The following is a 22,375-nucleotide window of genomic DNA, read 5'->3' as shown; positions in this document are numbered from 1 at the left end:
GACATTATTCAATAACGTAAAATCTTTCCATAAAACACTTCATTTTGGTGGAAAACATAAAAACTTTATCAAGACACAGAACCACCTGAAAATCCAAAAAGTTCTCATTTACAGCAAAAATAGAATTTCTGTGATACAGATACACTTTAATGAAACTTTCTCTCCCCCATGTGATAGAAAGATTTCCTGCATTTTGGGTATACAGACTGGGGCTGCATGCGTGAATTACAGACTCCCCATTGATCCACACCACCCGCTCACTGGCAGTGGAGGCATCACAGCTTCATTTTGCCTGTCCAAATCTAGTAATCGGGGCTAGAAGGCAGAAAGGCCAAACACTGGAAACACTGGAGACTCCTCCAACACCTTTCATTAAGGCCACTTGAAAATCCATGCCTCAGAAAATGACTCTGGCTAAAGAGAACAGGGCAAGAGTCCTCCTAAAGAACTGGAGGTGTCTATAATGCCCATGCAGAGCCCAGTCTTTGGACTATCCTGTAGACAGATGGTCTACCTTGCATAATATCTGCTCACTTTCAAGTTTATAGCTCCAGTTGCTCTAGGTGCTCTATACTTGCTTCAAATCTATTGCCAAAAACAATAATGAGTGTCTCTGCATCCAGAACACTCCCTCCAAAGGAATAAGCTTTTTTTCATTCCATTTACATACATACCATTAATTTGCAGTGTTGCTTTCCAAGCATTTTGTCCCCAACTTCTTGTTTAAGATGGTCTAATTCTGAGAGAGCCTGCGTCAAACGAGTTTTGATTTCTTCGTTAGTTGTTTCAGCAAAGCCAAGTTCTGTGTACCATTTCTGAGCCTAACAGGAAGAATAAAAAAGCGAAATTACTGAGTATAATTAGTCTAGCAGTGGTACCATTTCTCAATACCAGCTTACAACCATGAACTTGAATCTGATCTCCACATCACAAGTTTTAAATTGTTGTAAATTTATTACAATAAATGGAATTACACAATACCCTATAATCTAATTATAAGAAATGAGTAAGACTTTAAAGTAAGTCCTATAGAAACATATCTAACTAGAGCTATGCAGAAAAATAGATTAATTCTTAAACTGATATCTAAATTTGAAGGTACCTTGAGTATTCTGAATAAAGCTAAAAAAAGCAGTGGTGAACGCACTCACAATTTCACAATTTTCTTTGAAAGCCCTCAGAGCAAATGGAAAGTAAGATTTTATCAGCTAGGGGGAAAAAAATCTTCCTGAGAAACGTCAAAAATGAAAAATGCAAAGGAGGGGAAAAAACCCTCCATATGTTCCTGTATTTCCCTTTGTATTTTCTGTAGGATGCATTTTCTCCACTTATACACATCAACCGTAGTTTTGAAAAAAAAAAAAAACAGAAAAAACCACTCAGTAGATCAGCTGGTTGCCTGACAGCAAGCTCCTTTCCTCATATGAGAGATCATTGCTTCTCTTTCTGAAAGCAAAGGCTTCACATTCTTTTGAGTAACCTGAGGAAGGTGTTATACCACACAACTTCCTTGTAACACACAAAAGGATTAGAAGGATCCAAGTTAATCAGATTTTAAAAAATAAATAAAAATCAAATTATGTCTTCATGTTCAAATGACAAGATCAGAAGTCCTTACATCCATCACTCATTCAAATCTACTCTTTCATTCCAGTTGCCTCACCTGAAATCTGGGAAGCTTTATAAAGCAGATGCCAAAGGACAACCATTTTGTACACCCAGCATGCATAATCCTACTGCTCTTTTACATGCTCGACACACTTATTACTGCCAGTGGTTTTTCCACAGGGAGCCTGGGCAATGCCTGTTACTGCATGAAACAGCCCCATAAATACACGCTTGCCATAAAAACAATACATTCTGCTTAGATAAGCATAGAGTGGAGATTGTTCAATAAAAAATAGGAATGTGAAAGCTAATACATTCAGAAAGGCACAACACTGAAAGCTTCCTTGGCTCGTATTAAAACTACTTTGAATTCAGGTTTGCTGTAGTCCTCAGTGCTTCTGCTGCCTTCTACTCCTCCTCATTCCTAGTGAGGGGGAGGGAAGCAGCCTGCCCAGAGATGGCCACAGCAGATAGTTTGCTCTGTGTGTCTTTATTAAGCACTCAGCTTCTGTCAAAGTGTGCTGGAGGAATGCAGCTTCACTTAAAGTTCTGACCAACCACAAATGACTGTGCAATTCTGCACTTAACTGAAAGATCAAAGAGGTACATTTTGGTTCTACCAAAATGATTAGAGACTTCTCTGTTTTGTAAAAGTGTTAAATCCTGGCAGAAAGAAGAACAGACATGTAAGAAAACAAGGAAGAAAAAAAATTGTCTCTTCAGAATTACATCAGAGTAGGAGGGTTACCTCTTTTTTTGATTTTTCTAATTCCTTTTGCTGTATTTTTAGTTCCTCTTTTGCCTTTTTGACTTGTTCTTTCATCACACTGTAGCTTTCAAACATGCTGCCCTGGATACACAACAGAAGGACGTGACTCCTCTCACCCATACAAAATAGCACACAGGTATTTACAGCACAATATATGGTTTCCTTCTATCTGAATTACTACAATAATTTGCATAAAATCAAGATATCAGAGATAAATCTTTCCCTGTTGATTATTCTCAACTGCAGTAATAATTTTGCTTTTACAAGAACATAGTAATCTCCATAGAAATTCACTGTGGTGTAAGATTCATGACTACAGAGGAAAAACATGGACGAGAAATCCACTATAAGTAAAGATCCTGTCTTTAGGCATATATTTCATAAAAAACAAAACAGCAAAAAAAATAGACCCTGTCATAATAAAAGTTAGTAAGTGAACATGTGCATACTTTTCAATATGACATGGTTGTTTCACAACCCTGAATACTTCACCCTTCTAACAGAAGTTTGTGGAAATTAATTTGCTCTTCCAGAAGCTTTTACTCTTGCAAGAAGATAAATAATTTTTAAAATGCCTAAACAATGCACTCTTTTAAGTATTATTTTAAACTTTGTAGCTTGCCATATCACTTTAAAATTCTCTAATACAACATTCAGAAAAAAAATCTCTTCTCTTTTGCCTTCTATTTCAAAGTTAACTTTAGCACCTCAGATCTCCAGCACATGGGAGGATACAACATTTTCTATATTACAAAGTTAATTTAGCTTTGTCCTCCAAATGACATTTATATCTCCTCCTTTCTTCAGAGGATCCTGCTTGATAACATTCCTTATTGCTATTACTTACCTCTTTTCCAGGGAAATAGTTTGAGGGGTCTATAACCAGAACTCCTTCTTCTTCAGTCTGAGTTACGCTACATGCTGTTTCAACTTTCTTTGGCTTAAGACCGTGTTGTTGACTTTCTTCTTTTAGTTTTAGTATCTTTTCCTTTTTTCCCAAACTTTTATCTTTTCTCAGCTCTTCATAGGTGAAGCCTAAAGAAGATATTAATTCTTTCAATTTGTTATTTTCTGAAATAAAGTTTGCATTTGCTTTCTGAAATTCATCAAGCTGTTCTGAAGTTTCTTTCTTGATTCTGTCTATTTCTCTTTTCAGTACACACTTTTCCTCCTGTAAATCAGAAATAGTTTGATAACAGCTGGTTTTGCACTCTTGAAGTTCTGAAACCAAGGTCCTGTATTTGTCTTGTTCACACTTTACCTCTGCCAAACATCCCAATAAAGTTTCTTTTTCACCTTCTAAAAAAGATATTCTTTGTAAATTTCCCTCTCTCTCTCGTATTGATTCATTATATTTTGCTACATAGTTCTCCTTGTCTTGCAATAATTTAGCTATTTCTTTGAAGCATCTGCTTCTTTCTTCTTTCAGGTCAGAAAGCAGCTGGAAATATCTCATTTTGCTTCCATCCAGGGATAAAACACTCCTGGGAAGTTTATTTGATGCAATTGTCAATGAGTCTTTTTCAGAATTCCTGTTTTTCTCTTCAACACATGAGAGGTTCATAGAGAAGATTTCAACAAAAACTGTTTCTGGGCTCATGGTGTTTTCTTCTGGTAAGTTATTATAACATCCACCAGCAACTTCTTTCTCATTAAGTAAGTTTTGGAATGAAACAATGTTAGCTTCATCTGCTGCTAAAATGTATTGAAAATATGCATCCATCTCCTCTTCCAGTGCACGCATCATCTGAGCATATCTTTCATTCTCCTGTTGTAATACACAGACCTTTTTTAAGTAATTTTCATTCTCTTGCATCAGTAGAAATATCCTCTGAGAACACATAGCCACCACTTTTTCCAGTACATATATTTTCACATTATGTTCATTACCAGCTTCCAGTGGTGACAGATGACAGAAACACTCATAAAAATTGCTCCCTGGCAGGAACAGTTTGCTTAACCACACAGCCCTCTCCTGCGTAGGAGACAATGTGTTTAGCAGATACCTCTCTTCCTCTGACCAAAAAAATTTCCGAGAGTATGCATATTGCATGTTTTCAGCAGCTATTTTTTGACATGAGAAATTCTTCTTGTTTGGTTCACGTAGCTTCAGGGTCTGGTCTTTCTTTTCTTTCAGGCCAATATTGCTGGAAGGGTTTGTTTGTTGAGTTGGTTTCTGAGGCTGCTCTCCTTTCTCCTCCATTTTGGTTATGTCTTCTCCATTATATACCTTATTCACACCAGAGATGCAGATTTCTGAGAGGTTTCCTTGTTTCTCCATTAGTTCAGGGCTCCCTTCAAAATGTTTCTTTAAGTCTTTAAAAACAACAGATAAATTTTGGACATCTTGTGGGCTATCTAGGCTGTCTTTGGCCTCCATTCCTTGCTTCCCAGGCCTGATGAATTCAGTTTTATTTAAAACTTTAGAACTTTCCTCAGGAACATAGGTCACCTGTTGTGCTTTCTCATTTTGTATTTCTTCTCCTTTAGCTCTCCCTCTAAAGATTTTTTGGTGATACTTCCCATCATCAACAACTTTATCCAGACATTTGTTTTCACTTACGCTTTTTGGCAGAATTTGCTTGTTTTCCCAATGTTTTTCCATGTTGTATTTTTCTAGAGACAATGTGAAAATTTCAGTCACAGTGCAAGGCATCTTTCCACGAAGAAATGCAGCAGCTTTGTCAGAAAATCCTCCTTCTGCAACAACGCAGAGGCCATCAGAGCAAAGAGTGGCATTTGCCTCACAGAAATCCAAACTCTGCACTTTCTTCACAGTGGTAACATTTGATATGTGGTAGCTTTCAGGTTCTAACAAGGTAAGTTGGGGCTTCTTCCTCATCAAAGCTTCAACCACAGAAACAGGGAATGTCTTTGCTGGTAGATCTATAGCTTGTTCCCTCAAGAGAGAAAAGTTTTCTTCATCTTTTGTTTCCTTACTTGTCTCATCCTTAGTTAACTTCTCAGAACAAGGGGGAAGTAGTCTTGCTGCACAATAACTTGGGGTACATCTGAACAAAGTGAAACTATCTTCTAGAGAATCTGCCCTCTTTGTTACAACGGTGACCTGATAATAGGAAAAGAGAAATGTTTCAAACTGAAAAATGTAAGCTAAAATATATCATTATATGTTGCTAATCATAATTTATTTTTCACTTCATCCGTAAAATACTTGATTACAGACAGATGAGAAAAAAAAATTTCCATATAAAGAGTTTTCAAACTATTTAAAGATTTGCAATGACAGTAATGATACAAATAAGGTACAAATAAGTCAATCATTTTCTTAGCGCACACCTGTATTCATCTTGAACAACATCTTTAGTAGCTATGATTTAAAACTACTTTTATATTCATCTTTAAACACACCAACTCTTATTTTATCTGAGAATTCACAGACTCACTGTGCACAAAGATAGCAAGAATAGCGGTAACTTTTCTTCTCACCTGCTCAATCTCTGCTAGACCAGCAACTTTCACAAAGGCACTGGAACTGTGTTCCAAAACTGGTAGAAGTTCTTCTGGTAGCTCCTCCATCTGCTTTAGTCCATCACAGCTACATCGTGGTGTTTCTGTCATGGTAAAGTACCAGACAAGTGTAATGCCACTCCCAGATAGTTACATGAAAAACAAACCCAAAAACATCTGACCAGATGTTTTGAACAGAAAAGTATTTTAGTGAGAGTATGCTCAAAACTACCTTCTCTACCAGAAGCATACATCACCAATGATGCAGAGATAAGCACAACATTAAACAAGAAAACAAACTGCACAAGAAAACACAAATATTAAGCTCTAAATAAGGTATATTTGGGGTCCCCCCCAGTTCTCAAAGCATTTAAAAATGGAAAACACATCTCATTACAGTGGGTAGATGAAAACTTATGGGTTAAACTTACAGGTTAAAATTATTCAGTGCAGGTCTGCATTTGCATACACTGAAATTTGCTATAAAATTTCCATTAATTTATGTTGGAAGAATTTACCTGATACAATTTGCCAAGATCAGAGCTTTCACGTTGTTTGGTCTAAAAAGCAAATCTGACTGCTGCACAGCATTCCCAAACACTATACTTCAGCCAGGACATGGGGAGTATCCTCTAATTCCTCATCTCTGTAGCTTCTTGAAAGTTCTAGGATTTCTTGAGAAAGCTCATCTCTAAATGCTAGTAATATACTGGCAAATAGTTATTGCTTCACCTTCCCAAGAGAGTTTCCAGATTAGGAGGTTTTTAGAAGGTTTTATACCTTCTAAGTCATGCACACCCCATGAATGAAATCATCTTCACTTTTTTTGCACAGAAATGAAAGCAAAAATTCCAGTTTGTTTTCATACCAGACTCTTTAGCATGTAGCAGCACAACTGGAGTTTGAGTAGCTCTGCTTCTGAGTGAATCCATGACTGCTCCCCCTTTCAGGTTTTGAACGTCATCCTGGATTAGATCTCCATTCTTAATGGGAAAAGGAGGAGGAAAAGAAAAAAAGAGATTATAAATATACAGTGTTTGCGATATGAAAAACAGGCACATAAATTTCCTTTGCTATTTTACATTCAAAAGACCCATTACTTCATTATAATTGCTATTATTTCATACAATTTTCTCATTCCAACGTTTTCTAGTAAATTTTAAACTTCCCTCTGATATTTCCTTCATACTTTACAAAGAGTTAAGGAAGAAAATCTGAATAATTAGCATGTAATATGTCAGATCACAGATGGAACACTATCAGAGCAGAGACTAAATGATATGCTCATGAACAAAGAGAAAAGTAGGGAATGAGACTAATAGTTCAGTGCCCACTACAGAGACAACTGTTCTTAGGTTGAAACAACTCAAAGTAGACTAATCCTTCCAAATAAAATTTTCTTTTACAATTTCTTAACTGTAAATTTCATATTCTGTTCTTGACATTTATCTTGACTCCCTGATTGAATTTGGAAATTGTGACAATTTCTCGCGCAAAGCAGATACCCTTATTGCTTGATACACAGCAGGTCACATTTCACATGCACTGTGCTCATTTTTAGTGAACAGAAGACTCAGGTTTGATTTTCTCAACAAAACACATAATCGAGGTGGTAGTCAAAACAACTACAGCACAGAAAACAAGCCAACACAGTCACTTCTGTCTTCCTGCACTGCTCTGCATCAAGTGCCAGCAGAAAACAAACTTGGTCCCTTTGTGCTGAGCTGCAGCTTTAAAATTACATACGGATGGGAAAGGCAATGACTTCAAAGTCTTCAGTCTACAGTGAGTCAGAAAAAGCCACTTGATTTTCCACAGGATCACCAGTGAGAATAATTTTGATTTCAATCCAAGTCAGCTGCCACATTATAGTGCTCTATTATGGGACCTTGATTGGGCGGCATGACTTAAGTGGAAACTGCAACACTTCCAAGATTTCTTCCTTCATTTTCTCAGTAACATTGAAGCTAATGTTAATTCCTTGAAACACACTCATTCCTTTCCTGCAAGTTTGCCTTTATTTCTTCCCAGATATCTTTTCTTTATTGATATCTGGGTTCTGTCAAAAGAAAGTTACACAAAATTATGTAAAAAATGCAATGCTTGGATGCCAGGAACGTCCTATTGTGAAATCAAGACCTCAGCTGTTATGTGAAAGCTGTAGAAAGGTGCATCACTTGGTCTTTCATACTTTTCCTTCACCAACACCTTCAACAGACATTCACATCTAGAAACTGTCTGATAAATCAAGACACAACCACATGGAACCAGCTGCTTTTACGTGCATTTTTCATTCAGGCATAGGCTGCAATTGAAATATTGCAGACAGGATCCTGCTACCAAGTTTGGAAATTCAAATTTCTGACAAGATTTATGTGACTGCACCCCTCCGTGAGATGCAGTTCACCTCTACAGTACCAGAACAAAACACCAAATTGGATCCGATATTATTGCATGAAGATGCAATAACAACTAAGGCTAGTTTTCAAGAATAAGTGATGTGCTTGGCATTTGAATGACATGGTATTTACTGAGGAATCTCATACCATGTGTATTTCACAGGAGTCTGATAAGTCTGTCTTCACAAACTACATTTTTCCTGGCTGTGAAATAGGCAAATGATCCCATTCGCTCTTTCACTGAAAAATGATATACAAGCAGCTTTCCAGAAAAATAACAGCATGAAAACTATTTTAATAGGTGCTAGTAAAACACAAGATGAGGGGAAAAAGCCCTCTTCAGTTTTACAGTGCAACACCAGATGTCTCCCTCCTCCTTTTATTATAGATATTGAATTTTTTTCCCTGCTATCTCAAGCCATTTTCTACTAGAAAAATCCAAATGAATTAGTAGCAGTACCAAAAGAGGAGGAAAAGACAACCAGAAATGCAGAAGGCACAAGATTTGATGCTGCTGATGCTATACACAGCATTTAAGGAACGCAACCTACTGTGCAGCAGACCAAAGTAAACCAGCTTAACACAAATTATGGCCTGTTCATTTATACCAAAGACTGGGTAATTGAGATTCAGTAACCTCCTACGACAACACAGCTGTAAATTAATACTTAGAAAAGAAATGGTTAGAAAACTTTGTGTAGAGCAAAAAATAACCTTTTATTAGGGTAGAGCACAGAATGAAAGAGGTTTGGTCCTGTTTCTTGAAGCCTTTTTGGATTAATCTCCGGCAATTAGTCAGTTGATACGTCTTGCTTTCACACCTTCAAATAATTCAACATTTGCTTTCTCCTTTTCTCAATTTTCTCAAACAGTAATTCTCCACTACTTCTTCCCTGGCTCTGAAAGCCCTCACTTTTCCTGATTTTAGCTGTGCAGTCCCCTCATAGTGCACTTGGTTGTTGTACCTGTTTACAACTCAGTGCAAGTCCCTCTAGAAAAATCTTAAAATATCTCCAAACCTTATTCTTCATTCCCAAGAAAAAGTGAACTCACTAATTAAAGTAACTAGCAATGGTTCAGGCTAAGTATAAAAATAAGCAACAGCAGTCAGTCCTTCTGCCACCTTGGGGCAGCTGCAAAGACACATGTGGTGAGGCACTGCTTCTGAGCTCTCCACCAAGGTCACCCATGTGCTGCCAGTTACTGCAGGATGATCTTACCAGTCTTCCTCTCTCACACAAAGACAATCTCCTGGAGCTCGCTTCTTTGGGACTGTAGAGCCACTAATGGTAGAGAATCACCATGTCTGCAAAGGTGTGTTCAACTACCAGGTTAAAAACTTTGCCTTTATTTCTTCTAGCTTTTACGGACAAAAGCTCCTCTCTACCTTCTCCCAGTTCTGGAAGTACTCACAGTCTGATTGTCCTCCTATACTAAAGGGGTTTTGTTCATGCCCATTACCTCTCGGTTAACTACAGTTAAAATCAGGAGGGTTCTTGGGATATCAGGTCACAATCCGAATGGAATGGCCGAATGTGAGGCTTAGATGATTTCACTTTATTTAACAAATCCTCAGAATAAAAATACCCTCCGCATCAGTACATAAAGAATAAAACTTTGTTTGAGTCCTCTCTGTGAAAATAATTTTTCTTTGTCAGCAAAATGAATTGGCAGAAGCTGAATGCCATATTACAGCGTATGCAGAGCTTTCCCATGCAATGCTGGAGTGAAGTACTTGAAGCAAACAAGTCCTATTCAGTGTATTCAGGGCATATCACAATGTTACGGAGCTGCAAACCATTGAATATCTCAACTCATCCCCAGTCATAAATACTGTATCCATCTTCTCTTGTTTACCATTATCCAGAAAAATCTCATAGACAAGATTTATTGTCAGCTGTGCTTTTTTCTTCAGCATTTGGGCATGAATAACATGTGAAAACTCACCCAACCATATGTGTACTCCTCCACTGAATGGTGTCCACGAGACAGAGATCTCAGAAGTTTTTCTGGGCTCTACTTCTAGTGCTGAGACCTTTTGCCTTGGGCACGTAACTTAAAAACTTAAGGAAACAAGATTTGTGAAGTGCCCTCAATGTGCACCTAATAAAAGCACTGATGCAATGAAATTCCAACTACTGATTCCAGTGGGTGTGAATTAGCCACTGTGAAGTACTAATGCATCAACAGAAATAAAGGAAAAAAATGCAGCAGAAAAAAACCTCACACTTGCATCTTGATTGCACATCTAATGACAAATGTAATCCAGAAAGATAAAAGCTAATTATATTTTGCCTTATTTTTACTTACCAGATCAACACTGTTGTCTCCATTCTCCAGTCTTGTAAGTCGTGAGTCCTTTTCTTTCTTCTTTTCCAACTTCACTCTACCTTGATCTTTTAAAGCCCTATTTTCATCCAAAAGCTCTTCCATTTTTTCCTGTAGTTTGATTCCAGATAATTTCAGACTATAAACATGATGGCAAGATTCTTCCAATTTTCTTCTGAGAAAATCTTCAGTGTCCTGAGAGCACTGGAGTTCAGTCAGCAGGTCTGCCTGTTCTCTTCTCTTGTCCTCCTCTTTTTCCCTTAAGAACTTCAGATTTTGCTGAAAGGTCTCGAGGTGGCTTTTCATGTCATGCTCCACATTTTCAATGTAAGTTTTCAATTCCATTACTTCCACATCAGAGTGTTTACAGCCCTGAGACCCACTGAATGCTGATTCCAGCTTCTGCTGGAGATACTGCACCATTCCCTCTTCTAACTCGGATGTCAAAAGAACAACATGGGCACTAAGATCTAGGACCTGCTTTTCCAGCCTAGATACCTCACCCCGAAGATAACATTCCCTTTCTCTCAGCACTGCTGTCTGTTGTCTCTGCCTTTGTTTGTAGTGCTCAAAATACTCTGACTGGCTTTTTATTTCATCTTCTTTTGTCTTCAACTGCTCCTGAAGCCAACGTAATTTTTCCTTTTGCTTCTTCTCTGACTTTTCTTGGTTTTCAACCTACAATTTCAGTGAGTTGTATGGTTAATGTTTTAATACTAAATCTCTTCTTCCCTTATCATTTTTCTTAATTTTGCAATAAATCCGCCCTTGTTTTCTGAAAACTCAGCAATGACATAAGTAGAAATCCAGTAAAATCCTGCATTTAGAGCAAAACTGACCTCCTGTTTTGTTATTTCAGCCATCACTGAAACATCTCAGGAGGACACAAACAAACAAAACGCAAACTCATCCACATCCAATGCTACAGGAAGTTTTTAAACGCTTCATTTTGCATGTTTTATAGTACACATTAACTCACATTAAATCAAAGAAACCTTTGAATTGTAATTCATACAACCAGTTCTGAACTACACTGGCAGTAGTTAGCACTGAGATGTTACAGGCAGAGAAGCTGTGGTTCTATTATAGAAAACACAACTTTCAGAGACCAAGCTTTTGCCCTTTGCCCCTCACCATACCTGCCATCTGTCAGCTCCTTTTATGAACCCCCTGGAAAAGGAGAAAGGAACAGATGCCTTTTGAATCAGTTTGAGAGAGACTTTGGTATTTTCATTTACACCAAAGTGTGTTTGAACACAGAGACACACAGAGGTGAAAGATGTCAATGAAAGACAGAGGAGGCTTTCATGATTCACATGCTGCCCTTGTTTTGAGCAGAGTAAGAGCCACCAGTATCATAGTGCCATTGTGGCAACTTTGAAGCAAGACTGAAGGCACAGAGACATTGCTGTATTTCTTCAAGGACTTCCTTAGGTCAGTCTTTTTGATCTCCAGTATTTTCCCATCCAAGGGGTTCACCAGCAGCGACAGGACAGGAGGAACACTAGGCTGAAATGTTATGCGAAGTCAGGTAGGTGTGGGATAATAGTTTAAGAGTTAACTGTTGATGGGAATATATGTATGTCTAAGCTTCCTGAGTCTTGAAAAATACATTTCACTTTTAAATAAAAAAGCAGACTATTGTTCATACTTATGAGTCATACTGCATGGTACTAGTGTCCTGTCAGATTATTCAACTTTGACTTAAAATGCTGAGACAATGAAAGTGTATCTTATGATAAACAGAATCAAAAGACATTGTTTCACTATAGACTGTCCCTGAACAACCTTCATTCCTTCTCTATTTTCATGGATCCATCCAATGAGCTGTGGAAACTGTGTAAAAATGCCCGTTATATGTGTTATCAGCCAACAGCTGACCTTTCTGATACAAAACATTTATGTGAAGATGTACCAGCACTCAGAAGAACTGAAGGCTTTCCACTGCAGAGCTGACAATTTCACAACAGACACGGGCAGAGGGAGTTGCGAGGGCATGAAATCGGTAGTGGGAGGTTCCTGGCAATGAGGGAGCAGGTCAGCTTGCTCCAGCGAAGGGCACTCTGCAGAGGAGGGCTCGCACTGGCAGGGCTCTGCAGAGCGGTGGCCCACATGACAGTGCCTCACAGGAAAGGTGGCAAAACCCAAACCAATCTGGGAAAGCTGGAAGAGGACACAAAGCTAAGCAGGAAGATTAAAGTGGATGCAACAGAAGTGGGGCCCAGCTTGAAAATGCATGAGCAATTCAAGAGTCAGATGACAGGCTGAGCAGCGGCGTTTTATACAGAAAGGAGGTTGTGTGACCTGTGTTGTGCTGTTGTATCGCATATGGTAGGGAATAAAAAAAATGCCCCATAAGGGGCTAGAAAGATAAAGTCTGACCTAGGGAGAAGGAGTAGGCTGAGTGGGTTCTGGGGAGAAAGAAGAAAGTGGGAGGGTACATCTCAAAGACCAAAGGCCTGAATGAGAGAAATAATGGCAGTGCTGTCAAAACCACCAGAGAAATAGAAAAGTGGGGCAAAAAAGACCAAAAAGTTCTTCTGATTCCTCTGGTTGTAGAAAAAGAGAAAGGCTGAGATGATTTATTGCTTAAAAACATAGAGGTCACTGGAGATGAGTTTGACTTATAAATTATTACCACAAAGAGAAGCTAAACTAGGTCATTTGAAACAATATCCTCCTCACCAAGTTGATCAGGTCTTCCCGAATGTCTCGCAGTTTCCCTTTAACATGCACATTTGCATTTTCAACCTGGTGCAACTTCACATTTAGTTGATCAATCATCACAAGAAGTGTTTTGTGTGACAGCTCCAGCTCTTTCATCCTGTGATAGTAAGAATGAAGATCTTTGCTAAGTTAATACCACACAGTACAGTTCCAGATGGATAAGCAGTCTTCAGCAATGCATCAATTTAACTTTATTTTTCCATTTTTCTCCCAACAATAAAATAGTAACAAATTGTTGATCACTAATAATAAACACTTAATTCTTAACAAGTCTACTGGGGTTGCACATTACGCTGGAGGCTCTCAAAACGGTTAAAGACAATGTCTATGTTCATTCTCTCTCTGCTGGTTTAATATGAAAACCAGAAGCAAACACATTTACAAGATTAATGTTCACTGAAGTTTGGCATGCTGTATGAAGTAACAACTTACCATAAAGACAACCACAACACTTTGATCTCTACATGTATCTGATTACAGGATTTTGCTAGGTTCACGGTTAGCAAATTCAAATTTTATGATGATGGTAAATGCTTCCCATCAAAATTAAGATTACAGGTAACCTACAAGTAACTATGTGTTTTACCAACTGAAGGGAAAACATCTTACTTGTAACATACCTCACAGTGGGTACTGAAACCTATAATGCATACCTGTATTGACTTTGTCCACAAAGCTGGATTTTGACAAAATACAGATTCGCTTCGCCTGTTGCTATTAAAATGGTAGTAAGATGACGTGGTGTGATGGGATGGGGTTCCTCTACACAGGAGGAATACCCAAGATAATCTTAAGAGAGCAAGCTTCATGTTTTCCTTAAGGTTTTCCTTCCCTTTTCAGTCTACACATCAAAATTTTCTCAATGCTTTAAACAGTTGTGAATTCCAAAACTTCCTTTTCTTGTTAAGGAAAATTTTTTTCCAGTCTCTCATCTTCTGTGGCAGGTACTAAAGCCTCCTCTTTTCTCATCTCAGAGATGCACACATTACCCCCTGTGCCCCTCAGGACTGTGCTGTACCATATCTTCTTCCTTGAATTTCTTCATTCAACCCTCAACAGTCTTCCACTCGGGTCCCCTGCTCATTTCTATCTTCTAGCTTTGCTTTACTGCGCACAACTGCCAAAATTTCCTGCTACCTCCATCCCAGCATGACAGCACTACCTTCATTCAAAAATCTCACATAAAAACATATTTCTGAAGCAACAGGATTAAGATAGAAAACACATCATTAAATAAGTACCTATTCACGTATCAAAGTGAACCTGACGAGGTCCTCCCCACCGCAGGCACTGCATAATCTAACACTGGTATCAAAGGAAACTGGGCGACATCCGCCCTGGCTAGTTACAGCTACTGACTCTGATCCTGTTTTTTCCAATAGTTCTGCCTTCCGCATCATGCCTCATCTCGTCTGTCTGTGCTTCAGCCACAAGAACTTCAGGCACAGGATTGCTTTTCTTTCTACTGGCTAGCTAAGATCCCTGAAAATGGACTTCCTATATCCCAGGAAAGTTGCAGCTGGTCATTTGCTCTCCTTGGACTGTTCTCTCATACTTTCTTTGTTTTGGTTTTAAATAAGGTTCTTCCCATCTTCCCCTCCCCGAAGTCTTTGTTAAAATAGACCTATTCCTATGAAAGCTTCTATTTCAAAAAAGTTTCATTATTATTTTGACAAAAAGCCCATTATTAAAACAGTTCTGGCCAAATCCCTTGATGAATCAAAGCAATTAAGAAATTATACAAATAATTATTTTGAATGCCATTTATATTTTCTATCCTTTTAACTATTCGGCTTTGTTTACAACAGTGCAGTTGCTGACTATCAAAAACTTGATCTTATTATTCTAGTCAACTACATAATTAATGCTTAATGGCACCTTTAGTTACTGTAATGATTACCATTAACATACTAAACTAGATGAAGCTTTCTGAAACAAGGAAGTTTTTTGCAACACAAAATTCCAAATTAACTCTTAACTTAAAAGGAAAAGGATGTATTTTACAAGCAGAATTTACACATTATGAATATTTAAGAATGAAACATCCTGAGAAAGCTGTCTGGTTATTTGCTACAAGATTTTAGATCATGCTGTAAATCGATTTAAATAATAAAAACAAAAAATTGAATATTGCATTTCTATTCTGACAGCTACCCAAAACACTTATACATGCATCTTATCAGGCACCCTAAAAACACATGAAGTCTTTCTTTTTGCTGGTTTTGCATGTATCATTTCACCAGCCAGTACATGGGGCAAAGGGAAGAGTACCTTTGTCACATCACATTAATTTTTAATACAAAAAAAACTTTTATTTACCTATTTCTTAGGACAGAATCCGACTCCATGTAGTCCCCTAGAAGACCTTTCAGTTTTTGCTCCAACTTTTCCAGCTCTTTTATTCTGAGGTTCAAATTCTCTTCTCCAGCACTGTTTACTTGTTTATCAGGTATGCTTGCATCTTCTAAATCCTGGAAAATCCAGGAAGTATCAATTTTAACATTGACATTCAGGATATCAAATCCTTCATTACTGGGCATTTTAATACAGTAACAAAATTCTTGTTCTCTCCCTCCTCCAGATGAAGGATCCATGATAAAAAAACGCCAAATTGTTAGATTCTCAATGTACTGCAGTCTAAGCATGCAATAAAAGAGTCTAAGCCTCTGATGATCAAATGAACAGTCCTTCTCAATTCTGAACACATTTATTATTTATGAGAAAGTCTCATTTCATTAGCCCCAAAGTAATTCAGCATGTATGAAAGGAGATGCAGTTCACAACATGAGATCCCCATAGAAGATTCAATTAGACTAATTCATGAAGGAATTAGGCATCAAAGTTTTGAAAAGAGGATAATTTTCTACTAAATTGAAGAGTTCATAAAATTGAGTATGTTTATCACAAAAAAAAATCATACTTATTTTGGATAAATGTATGATATTTTTATTGTTTCAAGACATAAGATTAAAAAAGGATATTTCCTAGTCAAAAGGCAATCTATTACTATTACAGAGAAATATTTAGTATATTTTACTGGTATTTGGAATTCTGCATTCAGTATTTTACTTAAAAGTCTACTTCACCTCTGACAGGTTATGAAACCATGCCTAAAAGGAATTTTTAAACTTGGGCTTGGGAAGGCAAGCTAAGTTTGCTTCTTTTCCTTTGCCTCTTTTAGCAATAGCTCTAAAAGTTCTTCAGCCTGCTGTTCACCTTTACAGAAACTCTCTTCAGTAAGTATAGTCCTATAACTGGCATCTGTGAAATGCCTTTGCTTTTGCTGCATTTGTATTGATTTGGAATTGGATCTGTAATTGGAATTCAACCACTGAGTTTGGACCTGCTCTCCAGGAAATAATGCAAATTTTTTTTTTTTTTTTTTTTTTTGTAAACAAATGCTGAACCTACAGGGCAAAGAAGAAGAAGAAAAAGTAACATTTATTTTTGCCACTGAAGAGTAGAAAATAGCACAAAATCAGCGCAAAAAGAATAAACACACAGTTTTTCTCTTATTGCCCCATGTTTTGATATGTGCTATTCACATGTATGATGAATTACATAAAATTTTATTATTTTGGCCCATTGTATCACTCACTGACCTTATGTCAGCCACACAAGGACATAGAGCTGAAAAGATTCAGCCACTCCTCAGTCCCTTGAAAAGCCATGATACTTAAAAGCTACAGGTGTGGAAAGACAAAGAAAGTATAAATCCACATGGACAACAAAGTTCAAACCACTTTGTGATCTTCTCTCGACTTAGCAAGCCCAGCCCCTTCTCAGAGACCATGCATTCCTGAGACCTGTCCACATAATCATGGCTCTCCCCTGGCCTGTATAATTTGCCAAATGGAACAGTATCTTTGATTTTTATTTCCTTGAGACACTAATATTTTCTCTGTATTTATTATTTGCAAAGTGAATAGACATCCTGCTCCCTGACAATGGGCATCCCTGAACACCACTGCAAAAGGAATATATAATAATAGTGGACATTGTTACTCTACTTATTAACAATTTACAGTGGAAGCCAAAGTAATGTCATTTTCATCTCTGCCCCAGTCTAGTATCCAACTCATAAGCTGTAAAAAGATAAATTCTTAGTGGTATATTTTGCAGAAAGTAGTCAACAGGTAAAAATGGAGAGGATGGACGAGGCAGGAAATAAACTGACACTTAAAATCACTACACTGATTTCTACTCACATAATTCTATTACATGTTCTTGTTTATAAGCACACTTTTATTCACTGATCTAGATATAATGAAAGTTAATACAACAATTTCTAAAGTTGATCTCAAACCTCATGATCCATTAGGCCTCTACACTTCTGATGCTTCATCCTGAAAACTACTGAGTACTTCAGCATAAAAGCAGGAAAGCCGTTACGACTGATAGCAGAAACAAGAAACTTACTGTTTCCTTTTTCGCTTATGTAGCTCGAGAGATGATTGAAAACCTGTGTCAGGTTTTTAAGTGAAAATCAGGCCCAGCATCTTGAATGGACTGAGTATAGTCATTATACCTGTTCTCAGCTCTATAATAAATGTCACCATGCAATGGATAGTAAGACCGGAAAATTTTCCAAAACTACAAATTCTGCTAGCTTGGCACAGAATAAAAATATCATGAATGTCATGGAAAATATCACCCAAATCAGCCAGTTTCTTTGAGAAAACTGTCACATGTGCATTACAATGTAACAAAACACATGAAAAAATAAGAAAACTAAACTGCTCGTACCTTTTCTGCTTTGTAACAAGACCATCTCCTGTCTCTGTAGTGCGCTTACCGTTGCAGCCACATGCTGTGACCATCCCATGTTTGTGCTTATGGTTCCATTTCCAAAGCAGTGATGAGCAAAACTATGTCTATGAGAATAAAGAGTGTTTCTTTGCCAAGTGAATCACACTTTCCAATTTCTGTTCCTTCATCAGCACCTGGTTTGGTTATCCCAAGCTCTGTTTATCTCCAGTTATGGTCATTCTCTTCAGAGTAATGGCAAAAGATTTCGTCTTCCTTTTGCAGTGAAGACCTCATTTTTTCCACATTCTGTCATCACACCGCTAAAAGCTTTAACTAAAACATGAAAAATCTGTATTTGAAAACACATTCTCAGAATGCTTGTTCCTTTTGAACAACACATTGTGAGCAACATATTCTTTTGGAGATCAAATTTCCAAACTTCTGCATGATCCTTGTTTCCAATTTAAATTGTGCTTTGTACCAGGAAACAGGGTTATTCAGATCCTCAGCCACAGTTCGCTGCATCTGACTGAATTAATCTTGTGGAGTGCCTCAGCTCCTTCAGCAGGTAAATGATCTTGTCTGGTGCTTCTTTGTGAAGAGTGCATCTCTGGTCTCACTTCAGAGCCTAAAAATTATCTGAGAAAACTGGCTCCTTTTGAGGCTGATTCCTGCATCTCCAACAGTGAGATATTCAGTTGCTATGACAAACCTCTTCCTCAACTTTCTTTGTGCTGCCTTGATTATTCTTTGCCTTATGTTATTTTTTCAATCATAATTTCCACTTTATCTGATATATTATCATAACCATCTTATTCCACTCTACATTCATGTTGGAGTTCAGTGTGTCCATAGGAGCAGACTTGTTTCTCTGTAGCTTTTTATGTAGCCCTTTTAACAGTAAGATGATTTTCAAGAAAATGTGAGGGAAGAGAAAGTTATCTTTTAATATTGTGCTCTTAATATTTTCAGCTTACCTCAACATTCCAGAAATAATTAAAATTATCTATTTCTTCAAATTGCCTTTCCAGCTCTGAAACAACAATTTGCTTTTCCCTCTTTGAAAGAAAAGCCTAACCTTTTTGAATTTTCTAACCATTCTCCATCTTAAACAACTCTTTTCAACTTCATTTTTTCAATCTGTGCTTTGCCCAAAATTTTTCTTGCAGTTCAGGTGGTCAATGTCCTTGACTGTTTATCTACCTCTGCCGGTTGAGGTTGTGCCATTTTTGCTTCCTGGTAGCCAAAGTCAACATTTTTTTATTTCACCTGGGAGGATGCCATGATTTCCAAATATTTATTTCCAACTATTTCTCTGCTTATCATATTCATCTACACACTCATTTCTTCAAGCCCCTCTTTCTTCTTGAAGAGATAACTGAGCCACAGCGCATCATGCATTCTTTTTTCCCAACCTCTTAGGCTACCTCAGATCTTCCATTCTCCCAGTGCTATCTTCACAAGCTATTGCCTTAATTTTCAAGAAACATTCAAAAAATCATTTTTCCCACACAGTTCTTACCCACTTCAAAGTTTTGTTAGTTCAATCTGCAATCTTGCCTTTCTCCAAAACCCATCTCTTCTCCACCTGTGGATTTCCAACTTATGAATTTAATATGAATTTTACCACTGCAGGGTTGTATATATCTATTTGTTTCCAACTTTGAACAGTTTTTTTTCCTGTCAGCTATTTACTATAGAGAACTTATTGTCAAACACTTAGCTTTTTTATATAGATATTAAAAAGGAGATTCTGTGTTTCTTGGGTGAAATGCAAACCACGTTTTTTGAAAGCATGCAGTATGGAGACAAAGATCTCAGTACTGTAAGAAAACCATTTGGTAGATAACAGTTCACATAGCAGCCAGTAATTGCACTTGTATTTTTTCCAGTGTTTGATTGGTGTGAGAGTGTAAATTCTGTTTAGATTTTTTTCAGTGTTTATGATGTGCTGGTCCTTATTTGATTATCAAATCATTCCAGCTTGAAGCTATACCTTTAAAAAAATCTCTAATTCCAAATTCAAATGTTTTGCAGCTTCAAGTATTATGCAAAGTGTTTTATGAAAAAAAATGCACCAATTTAAAGCTGTTCAATAAATATTTTCTATATTTTTGCACGTGGACTCAGCTGTTCACTCCATAGGTTCTTTTAATAGCCTGTATACAAAACAAAAACAGAAAATAAAAACAACAACAAAAAGCAAAAGTCTGCTGAGCTTTAGATAGATAACATTAATTTAGAAATAAGTGTTGGTACGCAGGCCTAAATTCACAGACATCACGATCTCTTTCTAAAAGTTTTATATTAGCTTCAAAATAACAAGAACCAAAATTACTATCAGTAAACCACCTGGTTTGCCTTGAAATAATGAACAATGTTCAAGAGTCCAACTATAGTTAAGTCTCTTAAAATAGTCTTTGCTGTGTTACATTAATCAGAGACAGATTCACCTCTGGCAAGATGAGTTAAAGGAAATTGCCCTCCACACTAGCACCGCAGTATGACGGGCACTCCTAGAAATGTGAGTGTTGAGTAGCCATATGGTTACACAGCCATTACCCCTGTGTTATCCCCTCAAAATACTTGTCACCAACCTTGAATTTAACTACTTAAATAGTTGCTGTTAACAGGAAGAATAGCGGGTTATAGCAGCACAATGTATTTTCTGGAGACTAATCATACTTTCAGGTTGGTTTTTTGGGTTTTTTTGGGTTTTTTTTCAAAGGGGACCCATAATACTACCAGCTATATCAGCACAGAAGCCTCTAGATCAGGCCTAAGCCTTGAACTCATAAAAATTTTTGAACTAACAGAATTTCAAAATATTTTAAATCTCACTAAGTTTATAGAATGTTTATTAAGTGTCTCTAAACATGGCCAGTATAATTTTCACAGTATTTAAAAACAAATATGTTCATCCAGATGTTAGCACCTCTAAGCAGAACTAGAGTAAAAAAGCTGGATGAAACTCAAAGACAATAGTTTGGTGACTTGCTTTAACATTACTCTTTCAAAGTTACATTAACCAAAATAGCATCTGTCCTTTCCGATCTCCACAGAACAGAAAATTCAACTCAAACTGTGGTAAGGTGAATAGTGTACCACAAGGCTTCTCTTTTCTTCAAATACATATCTATAAGCATATGCTCATTTTTTGACAAAATAAAGGAAATTTCAAAAGGAATGTTCAAAATGCTGTAAAAATATTGCTCAATTTCAACTAATTTTCAACACCCATGTAGCAACCAAAAGAAAGTTATTGCACTTATAACAAATCAATAACACCCTTGGATTACATTCCACCTATCTGCATCTACCATCATTTTATTGCAAAATATAAAACATATGCAACAATACTAGTAATGAAATGAACCCCTTCTTTGCATAGATGGTGATGCTTACAGGGCTTTTTAGAAAACAAAACTGAAAACCAAACAGTGTTTGCCACGTCTCCATCCTGCATGACAGAAGGTAGGATGCTACAGCAATACCTGAACTTTTAGACAAAATCTACCTGCTCTGCAGAATTGAAAAGCACCCACTGCAATTAGGGCAGTCAGTATCTTAGAATGCAAAATCATTTCTCGTTGAACACTCAGCGACCTTCTGCAGAAGTCTAGGAAGGTATCTGAAGGCATCCAAGTCAGATTTTATAGGTTACTCTTCCTCTCTGTGCAAGCAAAACCAGTATACCCTCCCCTCATGGTTTCAGGGTCTTACAAAGATGATTCCCAAAACATGGCAAAATCTAAGAGTTAAAAACTGACAAAGAAATATAAAGAATACCAACCACACGTCTTGGCTCAGCTGTGTCATCAAGGCCACAGAATGAATGCTAGTGAAAAAAACAAAAAAAGGAACAAAAACTATAACATAAGATCAAAAGAAAATGAGGAAAAAAGAAAAGAAAAAAGATGTAAGATATGTAATATGAAATCCAATGACATTACTTTACAGCAGTTACTCTTACATCAATATTAATTGAGTTGATCTGAAAGAGAGATACAGTATACCAATTTTACTCTAAAGAGAGGTAACAGGGTCCAAAATTCAGTATTTGAGGGCAGCTTTGCAAACAGTAACATTTGTGGATTATGTAATTTCAGAAATATTAGGCTCAGCTCTGTGACTCAGTTAAGGAAGTACTTATAATTACACATCTAAAAACTTTCCTAAACCAAGACTTACCAAGCCAAGGGCACAAAATAAACACAACTTAAAGGATGAGAATCAATTATGAGAAAAGCATGACGTATTTAAACACACTTGTTCCTCATGCATCAACTCGTAGAATAAAACTGAGATTTTACATTATTCTTTTGTA

At 37.1% G+C, this 22,375-nt stretch overlaps 2 protein-coding genes across 49 annotated transcripts in view; both read right to left on the bottom strand.

Moving 5' to 3' along the window:
- The window catches only part of C4H4orf50 (chromosome 4 C4orf50 homolog), a 46,379-nt gene extending 26,232 nt beyond the window's left edge, over window positions 1–20,147 (bottom strand). For 8 of the 17 annotated variants that reach the window (XR_012673453.1, XM_075148683.1, XM_075148695.1 and 5 more), the window contains exons 1-9: window positions 18,095–19,995; window positions 15,619–15,770; window positions 13,258–13,396; window positions 10,555–11,250; window positions 6,714–6,828; window positions 5,825–5,949; window positions 3,225–5,444; window positions 2,357–2,458; window positions 675–821 (exon numbers count right to left, since the gene is read on the bottom strand). Coding sequence is in view for 16 of the 17 variants with exons in the window: in XM_075148683.1 (XP_075004784.1) it covers window positions 675–821; window positions 2,357–2,458; window positions 3,225–5,444; window positions 5,825–5,949; window positions 6,714–6,828; window positions 10,555–11,250; window positions 13,258–13,396; window positions 15,619–15,770; window positions 18,095–18,124 (3,726 nt within the window). In the remaining variant the exon portion in view is untranslated. Of the gene's footprint in view, window positions 1–674; window positions 822–2,356; window positions 2,459–3,224; window positions 5,445–5,824; window positions 5,950–6,713; window positions 6,829–10,554; window positions 11,251–13,257; window positions 13,397–15,618; window positions 15,771–16,901; window positions 16,983–17,718; window positions 17,840–18,045 lie in introns of all 17 variants that reach the window. The other 9 variants (XM_075148690.1, XM_075148688.1, XM_075148686.1 and 6 more) reach the window with 9 other exon arrangements.
- The window catches only part of JAKMIP1 (janus kinase and microtubule interacting protein 1), a 170,355-nt gene continuing 168,097 nt past the window's right edge, over window positions 20,118–22,375 (bottom strand). For 14 of the 32 annotated variants that reach the window (XM_075148711.1, XM_075148712.1, XM_075148715.1 and 11 more), the window contains one exon: window positions 21,842–21,886. Coding sequence is in view for 1 of the 32 variants with exons in the window: in XM_075148723.1 (XP_075004824.1) it covers window positions 20,175–20,207; window positions 21,842–21,886 (78 nt within the window). In the remaining 31 variants the exon portion in view is untranslated. Of the gene's footprint in view, window positions 20,208–21,836; window positions 21,887–22,375 lie in introns of those variants that run through there. The other 18 variants (XM_075148732.1, XM_075148733.1, XM_075148731.1 and 15 more) reach the window with 7 other exon arrangements.

This window comes from Calonectris borealis, chromosome 4 (assembly GCF_964195595.1).
Source record: "Calonectris borealis chromosome 4, bCalBor7.hap1.2, whole genome shotgun sequence".
Lineage (NCBI taxonomy): Eukaryota > Metazoa > Chordata > Aves > Procellariiformes > Procellariidae > Calonectris > Calonectris borealis.
Note: the sequence above shows the minus strand (reverse complement) of the source record. Positions and strands in the feature narration are given on the sequence as shown.